This window comes from Theropithecus gelada, chromosome 15 (genome assembly GCF_003255815.1).
Source record: "Theropithecus gelada isolate Dixy chromosome 15, Tgel_1.0, whole genome shotgun sequence".
NCBI lineage: Eukaryota > Metazoa > Chordata > Mammalia > Primates > Cercopithecidae > Theropithecus > Theropithecus gelada.
The window spans coordinates 19,573,833-19,591,261 of NC_037683.1; the positions used below are offsets into that span (position 1 = coordinate 19,573,833).

General features: G+C 49.0%; 2 protein-coding genes across 25 annotated transcripts in view; one reads left to right on the forward strand and one right to left on the reverse strand.

Annotated features, from left to right (window-relative positions):
* Positions 1-15,387, reverse strand: part of GSN (gelsolin) — a 66,429-nt gene extending 51,042 nt beyond the window's left edge. For 7 of the 24 annotated variants that reach the window (XM_025358736.1, XM_025358734.1, XM_025358722.1 and 4 more), the window contains exons 1-2: positions 15,045-15,162; positions 1,870-1,960 (exon numbers count right to left, since the gene is read on the reverse strand). Coding sequence is in view for 2 of the 24 variants with exons in the window: in XM_025358710.1 (XP_025214495.1) it covers positions 882-980 (99 nt within the window). In the remaining 22 variants the exon portion in view is untranslated. Of the gene's footprint in view, positions 1-881; positions 994-1,478; positions 1,558-1,869; positions 1,961-2,204; positions 2,418-11,368; positions 11,423-15,044 lie in introns of all 24 variants that reach the window. The other 17 variants (XM_025358710.1, XM_025358719.1, XM_025358714.1 and 14 more) reach the window with 10 other exon arrangements.
* On the forward strand, positions 1,381-1,998 carry LOC112607632 (putative uncharacterized protein GSN-AS1). The gene is given in 2 exon segments (XM_025358748.1): positions 1,381-1,392; positions 1,394-1,998. Coding segments are annotated over 2 exon segments (492 nt in total). The 3' UTR covers positions 1,874-1,998.
* Positions 15,388-17,429: the final 2,042 nt, after the last annotated feature.

Here is a 17,429-nt window from a genome sequence, read left to right on the forward strand (position 1 = left end):
TAACTGAAAAAAAACCAGGGCCCTAACTAAAAAAGTCAGGAGGATAAACAGGGCCCTAACTAAAAAGACAGGAGGAAAAACAGGGCCCTAACTAAAAAGAGAGGAGGGGCTGTAACTGAAAAAAAACCAGGGCCCTAACTAAAAAAGTCAGGAGGATAAACAGGGCCCTAACTAAAAAGACAGGAGGAAAAACAGGGCCCTAACTAAAAAGAGAGGAGGGGCTGTAACTGAAAAAAAAACCAGGGCCCTAACTAAAAAAGTCAGGAGGATAAACAGGGCCCTAACTAAAAAGACAGGAGGAAATAAACCAGACAGTGCAGCCTCCCAGAAGCAAAAGGAGGGAGTTTCTAGAACTGCACCAGAGACTGGTACATGGAATCCTGAGGAAAGCACTAGATTGGACATTGAGGAGGTCACTGGGGCCTCCGTGATTGAACCAAGGTTCCGTGGAGGTAGGCACAGGGCTGGTACATTGCAGGGGGCAGAGGAGTAAAGGGGAGTGAATAAGCAAAGCTCTCAGGTGATGGGTGCTCAGCTGGGCCTATGCCAGCCTGGCCCTGCAGGGTCTATGGAAGACAGGGCCCCTGTGTCACAGTTACCAAAAGCATCAACAGGGCATAACATTCTTTTTGTTGACAGATCACTTTGAGGTAACTTGGCTTTTGGAGTTGTCAGGGCTCAGTCTCAAAGGCAGGCGCATCAGAGCCAAGACTCGGCCCTCAATTCCTCCTATTAGGGCAGCACTAGGGCCACCTCTTTGTCACCAAAACCTTTGGGTAGCAGCTGATGGGGCGAGTCACCTTTCTGGGCCCAGCAGGCCTTTCGGGAATCCCTGGCTTTTGGGGTACAACATCCTGGGGACCATCAAAAAGCCCTTTCACCTGAGCTTTGGGAATGAGGAACCGCTCCGGCTGTGGGCGGCTCGTGTCACCATCTGGAAGCCAGCTGGGCCACAGCAGACGTGTAAGTCCTGTGTGCATTCATCTCCTTCTCCTTTTGGCAGAAAAGGGATGGTGTGGGCTGGAGAGGTGTTTTCCTGGGTTCTTGCACAATTGCTAATTAGAAATTCACTTTTGTTTGGGTGTTGGAAGCTGGGCGATTCCCCCTAGTAGCGATCCTTCCTGTCTCACTGGTCACAAAGCCCTTTGGCATCTACGAGCTCACTGGGTCCACAGAGCAGCTTTGTTAGGTGGGTGGGGGAGACCAAGGCACCCGTCTTACAGATGGAAAAACCGAGGCTGCAGCTGGGAGGTGAGCCAGTCTCCTGGCTTCCAGCCCAGGACTCTGCACTCCTCCCCCCACCTCCCCGCCTACTTCAGCAGGTCACCTGTGAATCTGATAGTCAGGTGGGCCCCACCCTGCCAGCTGGCCCCAGTGGGCATGACTCATCCGCCTTCCCCATGACTCACACGCCTCGGGTGCTCCTCCTCTGGTCAACAAGTCTGGAGACTTGGCAAATGGACCCCCATTTTTCTCACTTCTCCAAAGCCTCTGGGAAGAATTCCTGCACCTCCTCTTTATGGGGACTCTATTCTTCTACAGAAGAGCCACCAAGGCCTTGAGAGGGAAAGCCACTCTCCTAAAGTCACACAGCAAGCAGGCAGCACAGCCAGGGTGGAAGCCAGGCATCCGGGCACTGAGCCCAGTCCCTGCCTCCTCCCCACAAGATCACTCTCGCCTGACCTCCCTCTCAAGGGCAGGAAGGGAGCAGAGACGCACCCTGAGCCTTATTGGGAAGACCTCAGGGACTCCCACTGAATCCACTGCGGCTACAGTGGCTGCTTCCACCACTGAAGTCCCCTCCAGACTTCCCTGGGCAGCCAGGGCGGGGTTTAACAGGAGGACAGGTGTCTGCATTGCTCTACCTACCTAACAGGGCTGTGCAGGGTGAAGAGCGCTGCTCTGTGGGAAGGCACCCGGACCAAGGCCGAAGCACTGGACAAAGAGCTATGAGTACCACCTGTAAAAAAAGGGCACAAGAATGTCAGCCTCAGGGGGAGTTCAAGGTTAGCTGGTCAAATCCCCATTTGATGTTTCAACTCCTTTCCTCCCCTCCACCAGGGGTCACACAATCAGTACTTGCACACATCCGGCAACAGGGCACTCACTACCTGCCAAGGCTGCAAGACCTGCTGCTGGAGGGTTTGGCTGGGTAAAAGAATTTTCCTAAGGACACACTAAAATCTCTCTCTTCTGCCTTGTACCTGCTGGTACTAGCTCTGCCTCCTTCTGGGTCAGCCAGAACAGGTCTGTCCCCCTCTTTCCTGATGGCTCTTTGGAGATTTGAAGATAGTGATCCTGGGTCCCTCAAGTCTTCTACAAAGTGTGCACCCCCTTTCCTCCAGCTCTTCCTGAGACCAGGGTTTCCGGTTCACCCACCCTGTTCCCTGATCTGCTCCAGATGAACTCTGTCCCTACTGACAGGACAAGACCCAGAATTAGACAATCAGACAAGCTCTACCCAGGGCAGGGCGAGCAGGACTCTCACCTCCTCCATTAGAGATATCATGCTTCTATTAATTGAGCCTAAAATCCCATTCACATTTAAGGTAGTCCTATTGCATGGCTGAATTCAATTTACAGTCAACCTCAGAGTTGTACTTTAGGACTCTGGAGTTATATAAACTGGGCCCTGACTTAACTGTGTAAGTTGAGCAAGCTACATCACTTCTCCGAGTCTCAGTCGCCTTCTCTGTTCAAGAGGGATAATATTAGAACCTACAATGAGATCAAACATGTTCAGGGTTTTGCACAAGGCATATGTTTGCTCTAATTATTACCCTGATTATTAATAACTAAATTTCTAAGTCTTTTGCCTGCAAATTGTATCTTTCTCATCCTGCACATGTGCGGTTTGGGGACCCACCCTGTTGATTTGTCATATTCGCAGCTCTGTGCCTCAGCATCACTCTATTATTGTTCTAATGCACTACTGCTGAGCAAGACTACATTATCAATGTCTGGTGACAGGACTTTCTCTCCCTCTAGGCTGTCAGCTCCTCAGAGGCAAGGATTCTGTCTGCTTCACCTCTGAAGTTTCAGCATGGCATGTGCCCAGCAAATGGCAGGGCCAGTGGACATATGCTAGATGAGTGGATGAAGGACCACACCCCACATCAGCTCATCGTGGAGTATGCAGCTCAGTCCCCCCGCCTCTCAGGGACAACTTGGATCTTCACCCTTCCTCGCCACTAAGAATTCCAGTCAGCTACATTCAGAGGAAAGCTGAGCAAACTGGCTCCTGCCCACACTGGAAAATTTCTCTGCCTAAACCAGCTTCCCCAAGCCGAGGGGAAGGTCCAAGATCCCAAAGGTGGCAGGGCTATGCAGGCTCCTGGGATTAAGACACAAACAAGCCCTGTTCTCAGGCCGACAGTAAATGATCCAGACAGTCTTGATGACTTGTGCATTGTGACTGACACGGGATACAGCCACGGAAGTGGAGTCACGGTACCCAAAACCAGAGACATCAGAGGCAGACACTTATCTGGGCTGCAGGACCTGGTGCCCACTTCTGTGGGCCTTTCTCAAAGACTATGGCAGAAACTTCCTGGTTCCAAGGGACGGGCCAAAGCAGAGTTGGGTTTTGTTTCTTCCGGCAAATAACTAATGACCTCCCGCACTATGTCAACTCTGTGTGAGGATGAGCCTTTCGAATCCAGCTCCACTTCTTTCTACACACCCCAAATTGCACTCTCATCCTCAGATGCATATTGCAGTGCTGCATTTGTTCCCAAGTGCAACCTGCTCCTTCCCAACTGCACCTCATCTCAGCAAACAGCACTACCATCCACCATCCACCATCCACCCAGTGGACCAGTCCAGACACCAGGCTCTCACCCTCCTCAACACCTCAACACACCACCTGACCCCTTTGCTCTGTCACTCTCCCCTCCAATGTATCAACATGTCTTGCTAGTTCAACCCCTGACTGCCTCCAGAGTGTCACCCCCTTCTCTCCACCTCAACGCCAACGTCTTGGTCCATAACCCCATCACCTCTCGCCTGCATGACTGCAGAACCTTCCTAACTGATCCTCCTGCATCCTCTCCCTCCTACAATGCATCCTCCTCAGAGCAAGCCCAGACCATGCCACTCCTCTGCCCAGACTCTACCATGGCTCCACTGTGGCCCCAGATAAAGTCCAAGATCCTTAACAAACCTCTCCACATTCTTCATGACCTGTCCCCTTCAACTCCTTCAGCCTCAGCCCTCATGGCTTCCTGTCTTCCACTATACCCCACCAGGCTCCAGCCAGATACAACGGCACTCTGTTCCTGAGTCCTCCATGTAGTTTCCGCACAGACCTCCACACCCACTAGTCTTCCCAGTCCCACTCTACAGTCTATTTGCAAGTCAGCCTCCCCAGTTGCTCCCATGTATCCCAGAGCCTGGCCTAGGGCTGGGACCACCGCAGCTCAAGATTTACCAAAGTAAGAAACTATGACTCCCATGCGTGCACACGTGTGTAACATACGTGCACATGCACACACACATTCGTAGAGCCGGCTAAGAGTGCAGATGCTGCCATCTACGGGCAAGAAAAGCATTACACCCTTCCTAAGATTCAGACACACCCCAGGAGCCTCCAAGCTCTCAGACTCAGCAGGGTTTAGAATTAGCCTCAGCTAACTCCAAGTTGGTCTGTTTTCCATTTTGGACCTTAAGGCTGCAGCAGTTTAAAAACAAAGTCGGCAAAACCACTGACTCTAGTCCACCGCCCACACACTCCAGATGGAGCCATAAAGAGAAGGGTTGCGTTCCAGCACTCACAATCCCAGCCCGGGGCTCTCACTACGTGCCTGTTTGCTGAATCATATCTTAAAGGGGCATAGGAACAGAAGATGCCTTCCAATAGTCTCAGCTGTGGAAAGGCCAGCCTTTGGGGAGAGAGCTCACCTGGTGAAAGTGTGCAAGCCACCACGGAACCCTGTCTGTCTACGTGGCTAAAAAGGAGCTTTCCGCTCTGGAGGTGGGATCGGGGGAGGCTGGAGCAGAGCATTTTTCTCTCCTAAAGGACTGCTCCCAGTTCATTGGAAGGGCCTTCAGACCTGATGGGAGTAACATGATATCTGTCCATTAATGCCATAAGGGTTCGAATGGCCACCCTTAATAACCATAGTTATCATTTTCTGTGCATCTTCCAAGTGTTAAACTCTGTAGGCATCATGTCTCATTGTCGCAATAACTCTACCAGGCAGCAATCTTTGTCCTCATTTTGCAAAGCTAGGACACAAGCTCAGAGAGGTGAAGTAATGTGCTCAGGGTCACACAGCTAAGATGTCTGGGCAGTTCCCACCAATGCAGGCTGCCTCCCCTACGTCTTAACCTCACTATATTTCAAAGCTGTAAGGCTAGGCCTCTTGCTCACTAGAAAAACAAACAAACAAACAAAAAACATGCAAATATTCGGGTACTCTAGCTCATGGGCCAGCAAAGTTTTTCTGTAAAAGGCCAGACCGTAAATATTTTAGGCTTCATAGGCTACACACCCTCTCTGTTGCATATTTTTCCTTGTTTGTTCGTTATTGTTGTTTTTTAACAGCACTTTAAAACTATAAAACCATTCTTAGCTTAGAGGCATACAAAAACAGACTGGGGCCTCCCCAGGGCTGTAGTTTGCATCCATAAATACAAAGAGAATAATGTTTATAATCACAAATACAAAAACTTCTGGTGAAAAGGTTGATCAAATGCTAGCTGTATTTCTCCCCTTCCAATGGCTTTCCACTGAGTCACTCTCTCTCCTAAAGAAGGACCCTACTTTGCTCCATAATTAAGCAGCAAAGTATTTCAGGGGCTGTTCAGATTCTAGAAACTCATAGCTGCAGATAAAATAGATAAGCCAGATATCGAAGACAAGACATTACAAGATCTGGGCTCCAGATTCAACTCTGTTACTGTGACTGGCTCTTTAGCCCTGAAACAAGGGACTTGCCTCTTAAGCCCCTTTTCTCATAAGTATTGATTCTACATGAATAATAGATTGATTTCAAATCTTACAACTGAAAATGTGATCCCTGGACCAGCGACATCAGCATCACCAGAAATGCAGAGCCTCAGGCCCCACCCAGACTTGTGGAACCAGAATCTGCATTTTAACAAAAGCCCCAGGTGATCTTAGAATGCTCTAGAACATATTTTCTGTCCATCTGAAACACAGTCCACAAAATCTTTGTTAGCAACGAGGAGAGAAAGGGTCTACAGACCTCTTTCATGATGTCATGGTATTAAGTCCCTGACCTAACGCACGTACCAGTGACTTCATAAAGCACTCCACTCTAAGACCAATTGACAGACCAAGATCTACCACCGGATCTTAAAGTAAAACCTTAGCCAGGCAGAAAGTAGACCTAGGGGAACAGGAGAAGGTGCTATTCCCCATATTATGGAGTGCGGCGGGGAATAGGTTAGAGAGAGAAATGACTTACCCAAGACCACGCAGCCAAGACAAACTAAGTGGGCATGACCACCACCAGGTTTCTTAATCTTCCTTAGTCAGGCCTTAGGTTTCATGAGAACTGAAATCATTTCGGTTTGGTAGAGCAGCAATGAGAGGGCTTGCTGTTGGCTTTGAGAAATTCACTTGCTCTCTCAGGGCACAAGTATCTGTAGCCATGAAGTGAGCGGGTAGAGCCAGGCGATTCGTAAGGCCCTGCCATAAAAGTCATGTTCTGGAACGTTTTGAGATGAGGAGGCAGTCAGGAGGGGTGCCCTATGCCAAGGGTCACCACAGTCACACCAAAGTCTCTGGGGGATGGGACCTCAGAGCCAAGTCCTTCAGTCCTTTGTGAGGAGGCTGAGGAGGGACCTGGTGTGGGCCCTAGTCATGCATCCCCTTGGGGCCACCTCAGCTGGTCACCACAGGCTGGCATGCATGCTAAGGATGTAGCCCATTTTACAGATGAGGAAAATACGTCCTCAAGAGGGCCTAGGGCTTCTTACCAAAGCAAAGAATTTTTCCCTTCAGCTGACAACAGTGCAAGGGTACCCTGTATTCAGAAAACCTAACATGTGAACACACAGATGCGTGCAAATGGTTGATCTGGGAATAATCAGGCTCTTTATAAATTGCACATTCTATTTTACCGACAGATTCGTTACAAAAAGGATTCATTCTGGGCTTTGATGGCGAGGCTCCCAGTGCAATGCCTCTCACACTTGAATCTGCACACGAATTCCATGGGGATCTTGTGAAAATCTGGATTTGGATTCGGTAGGCCCAAGGTGGATAGGGTTGCCAGATAAAACACGAGATGCCCAGTTAAATCTAAATGTCAGAAAGACATTAAGATGTCTTGGTATAATTATGCCCCAAACCCTCCTCGCTGTACTCATGCTTAATTGGCACGCTGTTTGTTATTTGCTAAATAAGGCAACCCTAAAGGTGGAGCCTGAAATCCCACATTTCTGAAAAGCTCAAAGATGAAGCCTTAGTGCATTTAAAATGCAATGTAAATCTATGAAAACTATGTTTAAGCAACTATGAATTTTATGGTCTTTTTTTAAAGACCACTGAACAGGCTAGGCAGGCATCTCTCACCTTCTAAAAGAGCATAGAAAGAATTCTGGCTGCCACTGGAACTGGGAACTTGCCTTCCAAAAGAAACAGGTACTGTGGTGGGAGGGGAGGTGGAAGGGGGATGGGTACAGGCCAGCCCACAAAAGCCCATTTTACCTCCGTTCTAAACAACACAGTTCCGCTGGACGACCACTTCTTGAACTGAAGCTTAGGACGCCAAGAAATACGGCCGTTTCTTTTCTGAGTCCATGAAATGGGAAGGATCTGTCCCTACCTGCTTCCTTCCCAGGGCTCTTTGGAGTCAGATGAGATAATACAAATTCCCAGCATCCATATGATTGCACTGGCCAAGCATCGTGTTAGATACTTTGTAGAATTCTGTGAAGTGAGTATTGAAGCCCTAACTGTATAGTTGAGAAAAATGAAACTCAGTGAGGTGATGTCCTCAAGGTCTTATGGCAAGTGCAAAACATAAACCAGAAGGAGAACCAAGTTCTCTCCGCTTCTTCGGCCTGGCAACCTAACTTGTTAGGCTTTACTGCTGCTGAATTGTTCAAGTGTATTTGCCAAATGAATGAATGAAATGTAACGTTTCAGGAAAATGGTCGCTGTACTCTATAACAAGACAGCTGAGCTTTTTATAACCAGCTTCAGATGCTCCTAAAGAATGCTGCCACTCTCACGGTTGGCTGGTAGGAATAAGGACTACTGTAACCCTTATGAGTAGAAATTTAGCATGACACAGATTCTTCACTTGGCCAAACTTTAGCCAGGCTTCTGAACCTTCTCCTCGGCCCACCTGTGCACTTCCTTGTAAAATCCAGTTTTAGCAAAAGAACCCTGCTAAGTCTGTTTAGCCAGAACCCCTCTTCCTTGATATCTGATCGGGCTCCTCATCCTCCACCATGCTCCCAGTGATGTTTGAATCACCCTGGTTTGTCTTCATCAATACTTTTGTTAGGTCGGTTTAGCAAGAATACCCCTTATTCCTGAGCTTCCTCTTAGTAATTTTCCATCTGCTGACCCCTACCCTGCTCCGCAGCCAGCAATTCCCACGCGCCCCTGCTGTATTAGGAGTTGAGTCCAAACTCTCTCCCTCACTGTAGGACCCTGTTGCAGTGGTCCCTATACCCAAGGCGATGGTCCTGAATAAAGACTTCCTTACTGTGTTTTAACAAGTATCACTGAATTTTTTTTAACAAGAAAAAGCTATAAAATGTGTCATTTTGACTCAGGAACTCCATTTCTAGGGCTCTCTTCTAGGAAATAACAAAAGAAGAACACACACAAAAATTATGCACTAGGTTGTTCACTGCAGTATTGTTTATAAACTGCCTAAATGTTTCATAATTGAGGATCGTTAAGGGAACATGGTATATGCACACCAAAGATAGAATAATAGTAAGTGACGAAAACTCAGGTGGGCATTTATTTCCACTATAACAAAAAAAAGTAGGAGGCAAGTCCCTTGTTTCAGGGCTAAAGAGCCAGTGACTGTAACACGGTCCAGCCTACAGTCCAGATCTTTTAATGTCTTATCTTTGATATCTGACTTATCTGTCTATTTCATCCGCAGCTATGAGTTTCTAGAATCTGAACAGCCCTTGAAATACTTTGCTGCTTAATTGTGAAGCAAAGTAGGGTCCTCCAGGAGAGAGAGATTCAGTAGAAAGCCGTGGAAGGGGCAGAAATACAGCTAGCATTTGATAAACCTTTTCGCCAGAAGTTTTCATACTTGAGATTATAAACATTATTTTCTCTGTGTCTATGGAAGCAAACTACAGCCCTGGGGAGCCCCAGTCTTGGTTCTTCGGGGTGATCTTGGGCAAATTCTGTCTCTCTGAGCCTTTTGTTAATAAATAAAAAGCATTATTTCATTTTTTAATCCCCTGCACTATTGGAATAAAAGATTTAAATTAGAATAAATATTTATCTACCTAGGTATACTATGCTTTTAAAACTTTTAAAAATTAAATTTAAAAAGAATCCTTAATAACATGAGAAAAATATTTATGATATAATGTTGAGAAAAAACAAAGTCAGAACAGAAAATTATAAATACATGATAACCACAACTGTGTGGGGGTAAAAAAGAAAATGCACTGAAAATATCAGGAAGGAAGGACACCCAGATGTTGGCAGTGGTTTTCTCTGGTTAGTTATGAACACTTCTTTTTTTATATATACTTTTTTATTTTCTAAATTTTCTATCACAAGTGTAATAGAAATAATAAGGGGGGGGGCGGTGAAGGTCCTTGGAGGTAGGGAGAAAAAAGTACATATGCCACCCACACCATCAACGCACACCCACAAAGTTAACTAGTATTTACTTAGTATCCACCAAAACCCAGCCCAGCCACAGCCTCTGTAATAGGAAAATTAAGGGCCAAGCCCCACCCTGAAGGCTCACATATGTCAAATATATATACTTTGCTTGGCAAATAAGTCTGGCCCCGATGATATTCTTATTGAGGTTGGAAAGTAACAGGACTGTTTGCTTAGCCAGCTCAGCAGAATAAAACGAATCCATTCCCACTGGTGTGACCCTTCACTGGAGTTCCCTGCGAGGCTCCACGGCTTAAAGCCTTTCTGGATCACTCTTGGGAAGAGCCAATTTCAGGGGTACTTTATAGCCCAGGAAGAAAACTGTTCTCATCCCTTAACCCAAGCACTGCATACAAGAGGTGAAGAGGCACCCTGTGAGGCAGAGCAAGCAAGGGACGAGGGAGGAGCAGGAGGGCCTGGGAAGGAACCTGACAGGCCATGTGTGGCCCCTGGGGACCCCTGGCCAAGGGTGCTCTCGTCTCCAGGCCTGAGTTTCCTCACTGGTAAAATGGGTCACATAATGACAACACCAGGACTACTGTGAGACTCAAAGAAGAGAATGTAAGTCCTTTTACTGTTCTGAGCCTCAGTTTCCTCATCTGTAAAATGGAGTCAATATCTCTCCCTCGTAGATCTGTTAAAAGATTTAAAAAGACAGTGAAAGCAAAAGGTGAACATACATAGTAAGTGTGTTACATATGGTGGCCATTATTATTGTTGCTTGTAGAGCAGGGAATGGGATACATAAACAGAATCCTAGACCTCGACTTTCTTATCTGCAAAACGGGGCAATCAATTCAGCCTGAAAACATTAAATTCAAGAACAGTAGCTGAATCACCAGCTGCACCACTGCAGGCTCACTTTGTGTCTCAGACATGCTGGACCCAAGTTCATGTGGGAAGCACAAAGCCCTCCAACTCAGAGGCCATCGGAGCTGGGAAGGCTGACATTATGCTGCTCACCCCACAGTGCAGAATGGACACTGGGGCCCAGAGAAAGGCATGCATTAGCCCAAGTCACCCAGCACTTTGTCACTGGCAAAGCCAGGACCCAAGTCCAGGCCTTCAGCTGCCCACCCCTGCCCACAACACCCACTCCTTTTCTCTGCCCTATTCTTAAATTGCTGATGTGGTCCCAGGCAGGGCAGAGGAGAGCAGGCATATGGCAGGGGAGGGAGACAGGGGAGGGGAAGCTGGCCAGCAGCAGGAACTGAGCCTGCCTGTGGTCTCCAGCTTCACAAACCACATCAGGCTGAAATATGACACATGCTCACTCAGTTGAAAGCGAGGAGATATTTTTACTTAACATCCCCCGGCTGCCTAAACACTGGTCTCTTTTTTTCCCTTCCTCCCAAAAATGCATAACCCCTGGGACGTGCTTTTCTCTGCTTCTGCTGGCATTTTCTCAGGGAATAACCAAGGAGCAGGAGGGTGCCCATGTTTCCTTGCTTTGCCAGATACATTTCCAGAACATGGGCTCGACTGATGAAAAGCGGGGACCAGTCCTGGCTGGGCTCTCACCTCACCACATGACCTTGCTGGGCAAGTCTTGTGTCCTCTTGGAGCCTTGATTCCCTGCAATTGAGGGGAGACTGACCTACATTCGAGGGTCCTGTGGATGGCACAGGAAAGTATGAGTTTACAAACAGCCCTGGGAGGCCCCTCCAGGCCTCTCTGCTGCAGGGCTGAGCTCTCCAAGCTCTGCATACCGACTCCCACCCCTCATAACAGCATAACAAACTCCCTTACCAGTTCTCCTAAAGCCAGGACTAGAAAGAATTTTCAAGAGAATGTTTAGTGCCGTCATTAAGAGCTATGGCTCTGTCGTCAGACCTCTGGAATCCTTGCACCATCACCCAATAGCCACACAACCCGGGGCATGTTATTCAGCCTAAGACTCAGTTTCCTCACCTGTAAAAGAGGATACTAGTATCTACCTCAGAGGAATTGCAAGGAATCAATAAAGTAATAAATGTTCCAGTGCTTGGTATATCTAAAAAATAGCTTTTTTCCCCCTCTTTTCTTTGTTTGTTTTGAGACAGTCTTGCTCTGTCACCCAGGCTGGAGTGCAGTGGCATGATTTCAGCTCACTGTAACCTCTGCCTCCAGGGTCTAAGCAATTCTCATACCTCAGCCTCCCAAATAGCTAGGATTACAGGCCCATCCCATCACGTCTGGCTAATTTTTGTAATTTTAGTAGAGATGAGGTTTCACCATGTTGCCCAGGCTGGTCTCAAACTCCTGGCTTAAGCCATCCACCCAAATCGGCCTTCCAAAGTATTGGAATTACAGGTGTGAGTTACAATGCCCAGTTAAAAGATAGTTTTTTATTATTATCATGCAAACCAACATCTCTCCATTCTACAGATGAGGAAACTGAGGCTCAGAGAGATAGGATTTGCCCAAGATCACCCGAAGAACCAAGACTGGGGGTCCATTTCCAAGTCAGTGCTTCTAACTTCTCTCACACCTGAGGTCTCTGATAAGCAAATATATACACTCAGAGACCGCAGACATAGGATGTAAAAGTTTAAAGAAAACCAGAGATCAATGTCTCAGCAAAGTACCATAGACCAAGCAGAAATCATCTCTATGACCCACGTCACAAATGACCCAAACTATTCACATGGAGTAGGGGAAAGTGGCCCACTGTCACTGGATGGCTAAGAGTGAAGGCATCCAACCAACGTGTTTGGCAGAAGCACACACACACCACTGTTAACAGTGGCGACCTCTGAGGAAAGAGGAGGGCTTGGAGGGATAAAGATTTATGTTTGAATCTTCAACAATATTTTTTGTTTGTTTTAAAACTCATGAAAAAGAAAAAAAATTGCAATGCTGAATACGTTAGCATCCTTCTCCAGTAGGTATAGCCTGTTGTCTGCTTTTAGATGAAATTTATAGCAGGTTCTGAGACCTTCAGCTGGGCTTCCAGAATCTGCTGCTCTGACCCATCCCAGTGGCCACTGCTCTAGTTCAGACCTGCATTCTACTTCACTTGAATCATGGAGCCACCTCCTCAGGGCCTTCCTGCCTCCAGATCAGCCTGGTCCAATGCATCCCCTACATCGGCCATTCAGAATAATGAGTTTTTAAAAACCACTGCTCTGTCAAAACCCTTTCTCAGTTCTTCATTGCCTTCAGGATGAAGTCCAAACCTTTAGCTTATAATCTAGTTCCATTTTCATTTAGAGTCTCAACTCCCACCACCCTGCCCTTCTCCCATCCTCCACTCTAGCCACTTGGATGGCTCAGAAAACCTCAGTGCCTTTGCACAAGTGGTTCCTGCTTCTCAGAATGTCTTTTCCTCCAACTCCTGTTTCTCCTGGTAAATGATTACTCATTCTGAGGTCTGGCTCCCCCAGACAAAATTAGTCACTCCGCCTGCAGGCTGAAGTCACTCTTAATATGGCACGAAAGTGTCAACCACTATAGATGACAAGCATCTTGAGGACAGAGAGCTGTGTCCTCTTCCGAGGCTGTTGGGCCCCTCGCAGGGCAAAGCACAGAACACAGGTCCAGAGAAGGGCTGAAAGGAGGGAGGAGGGGTGGAAGGAAATGCCATGCAGGGCAAACTCTGCAGCCACCCCTCCTGGGAGCAGCCTGTTTCCAGGCTCATGTTAGTCCCTAATAAAAGGACTATGGAAAATTCTGGAGTAAACTTCCCTTCCCTGATTCACACAGAAACCTTCTTTGCTGCTGTGTAACTCACCGAATGCCAACCCAAGCTCCCCTGGCTGTTTACAATTTCCCTGGCATGTCTAGATAGCAAGGCCCCAGAAAGAAAAATGGAGTTTCAAAGGAGTTGAAAGCCGACCGTTCCCACCCCCATCCTTGCTCCTCTGTTTCCAAGCCTCTCTCCCTTAACAGCCCCAGGAAACACCAACCAGCATCCCCAAGTGTGTATGGGGGGGGGGGTGGGGAATGCTTGTCCCTTTAGTGAACGGAACACCCAAGAAGGAGGCTAAAGTCCCTCCCAGCAAGGAATCCACAAAGAGCAGACTGGAATTGGGTCCCAGCCCTAACCTGCCTCACTGTGTGTCAACTAGCCCATCATAAACTCTCTGGGTCCTTGACTTTTCTTAACTGTGAAATGGGGATGGGGTAAGATTCTAGCAAGCTATGGTCGCTGTAAAGGGCAGAGCGGTGAGAGGTCCTGGGGCCCTGGTCAGAAATGTGGTCCTGGGAGAACAGGACACACAGGATTAAGTCTTTGAAAAGTCCCCAAAGGCCAAACAAAAGCGAGAGGCACCTCCCCAGAAGCCCCGCCTTCCACAAAGTCCAATTACCCTCAGGACAGCCTAGAATGAGTTCTGGGTGTTTTAAAAGCCCCTTCCATGCTCTGAGGAGGGTGTGAGGACAGGATAAAGCGGCAGATGTCTGGGCAGAGAAGGAGCTAGGAAGAAAGCCAATGTCACCTGCTCGCCCACACCCCCAGCCCCCAGTCTTCGGAGGACTGGCTCTTCTCCCCGGGCACTGCGCAGACCAGCCAACCTGCACTGGACCAGAGGGAAGTTGCTGTTATTTAGGTTTTGGGGGGCTGGATCCCAGAAGACATGGGGGATCAGGGAGAAGGGGTTCCAATCACTGTCTTCAACTCCGAAAGAAGCTTCCGTGTGAGTCAGGGAAGGGAACACTGCAGGGCCGGGGAGGAGCCAGCAGCTACAGGTAGCAGGCGCCCGAAGATTTCAGACAGTACAAGGAAGAACTTTCTAACAGTCCTCAGAAAGAGGAAGAAGTCGGAGAGGAAAGCAAGCACAGGTATCGTCCAGGAGGCAAGGGTCCTCTGAGTGGACTCCCCAGCGGAGTCACCGCCCTGACCGTAGCTGGTGGCCCCCTGCATGCCCGGCTCAGACACCCCAAGCGCGGGAGTGACCCCGGGCGAGTTCCCCCATCCCGGGGGCGGGGTCGAGGTTATTAGCTCAGGTGCTAGCAGCACAGTGGAATCACGGGGTGGAGGCCTGGCCCCTCTCCTCTCCTGCTCCAGCGTCTCCCCATCCCCCTGCTCCCATCCACACTCTTTGGTCCCCTGGAAGACGGGAAAAGTGAGCGCGGAAGCCCTTTTCCAGCGATGCCCCCGCGGCAGGGCCGAGCTCCAGGCGCGGGCGAGACAGGACCGGGAAGGAAGGGAGAGGAAGGGCTCAAATCAGCCCGGGACCCCCAGATGTCCGGGGCCGGGGCTCCGCGCCTCCCCTACCTGCTGCTGCGGCGCTGGAGACGGCGGCTGCTGGGTCCAGCTGTGCTCAGCTGGTTCCGGGCGGCGGGGCTGGGGCGTTGCGGTGCGCGCGGCCGGGGTGGGCAGGGCGCGGGCGGGAGCCGCCCTCGGGGCGGGGCGGCCCAGCAGGCGGGTGGGGGAGGAGCGCCAGGCCCTCCCGTCGGCTGCAGGGCGGGTGGCTCCAAGCTTGCCTTCATCCAGGGCGACCCCTCGCTTCACCTCGCAGGAAGGCACCAAGCCCTCTGCTTTCCCCTGGAGGAAACTGAGGCCCGGAGCACGGAGGGGAGATCTGAAGAGGCCTAGCGTCGGGGAGGAGACCCAGGGCAGCTCCTGAGCTGGCCTGGGGCCAAAGAGCTCAGATGGGGCGGGCAGGCGAGCAATGCTCAACTAGCACCAGCGGAGGCCGATTTCAGCCCCGGAGAGGACGGACTTCAGGAGGCAAAGCCCTTGGAGAGTGACATAGGCTGCACGCAAAGCAGGGGAGATTCCTTCCCACGGAAGGGAATAAAGAGGAAGAGCGATTCCCAGCTCATTCCGAATGAAGTAACGAAAATGCCAAGTGCATCCCTGGTCCTTAAAGTGGACCATTAAGCAGGCGCCGTGGAGTCAGAAGGGCCTGGTTTGGAACCCCAGACATCAACTAGTCCTGTAACTTTGGGCAAGCGAGCTCACATACCTAAGTCTCCGTTTCCTCGTTTGTCAAATGGGCATCCTGGATTGCCTCTTCATGGGGCGGTTGAGAAGACTCAGTGAGAAAAAGACCCTCAGCACAATGACAAGGCACTGTGGCTTCTGCATAAACGGATGTTCTTATTCGTGTCATAGCAGATATTGTTTGAGGAGATTGAGGAAATCCACATTGGGCAGAAAGATGAGTTCAAGGTCACTTTTAAACAAATGTAAAACTTTGTTGATCTCAACAGCATCTCATATGTATTTGAGACGATAGCCGTTTATAATGTGGCAAGGCATAGGAGGGCCTCCCAACAGTCCTGGTGCACACGTGGGTTCCCAGGGCTCTTGGAGTTGCCGCGTGACTCCAATTTGGAAGGATTCACATACTCAACAGGAGACTGCACCACATGACAGAGATGTCCATTCCCAGCCTGGGTGCTGGCAGCAGCCTCATGTTCAGCCAGGGTAAAGCTCCATCTTAACACAAGATGAAATGTACTACAGTCTGTAATTGCCAGGTGCTGGGGATCAGAGCAGAAAAGGCTGTTGTTTAGCACAGAAGCCAAGAGCACAGCGCTCACTCCCTGGTTTTTCCATTGAATAGCAGCCAGGGAAGCCACAGGACCCAGGGAGTCTTGCCCTGGCTCTTCCTCCTGCCACTCTTTCTTTGTTCAGCACCAGTAAATACAAGAACCATTTCTTGAATGCCTCATGCCATGCTCTGGGCTTCCCACGTATTACCGACTTTCAGTCTCACCTCCCTACCTGACCTCCCAAGGGAGGCATTGCCATGTGTATTTTTCAGATGAGCAGGTCAAGCCCACAGAAAGGGTTAAGTACTCTCTGGAGGTCACACTACTGATACTGCGCAGTCTGCTGTTCTATGCCTGAGTCGTTGGCCCTCCCTTCTTTGCTCAATGTCTTATGTCACACTCTACCACCTTTCTTGGCTTGGGAAATTCTGCCGAGTTCCGCTTTCTCTGAGAATAGAAGCAAGGTATCCACCCCCCAGGGAGGCTCACACCATCTCTGCTACACTCTGCTGTCTCCAGAGGCTGCCTGGGGCCCAGTGCAAGGCTGCTGGGGAGAAAAGCAAAAACACAGGCTTATTTGACTCTGGACTTTTTGATTACAAGCCCCGGCATACACATGCCCTGGAATTATCTAACATATCATTTCCAGCCCCAGCAACTGCTCTCAGACAAAGGGAGGTGGAACTCTGAATCCGTGTCCCCATAGAACTGGAGAATTCCACATCACAATGGAGGAAACATTGGAGAACATCTGGTCCAACTCCTCCCGTCAGAGATGGGGAAACTGAGGCCAAGAAAGCAGAAGGGTTCACATTCTAAGCTGGATCTAAGGTTCCACATTCTAAGTTTGATCAGATGCCTACCCATAACCCTGTAATTGCTCTATTTGGTGGCTGGAGAGGAACATGGGAACAGGGTATCACCAGGAATCATTAAAAATGATAATGAAGATAATGATGATGATGATTGATTGATGATGATTGTGATGGTGATAACCAATACTTACACAGGAGTGCCCTCTAGGAACACTTCTAGAAATCTCCTGGTGCTTTGCTTTATGCCTCAACATGTGTATTTTATAGCTGGCAGGATATATCAAGTCTGCCTTTATTTTATTTTATTTTATTTATTTTTGTTTGTTTGTTTGTTTTTTGGTTTT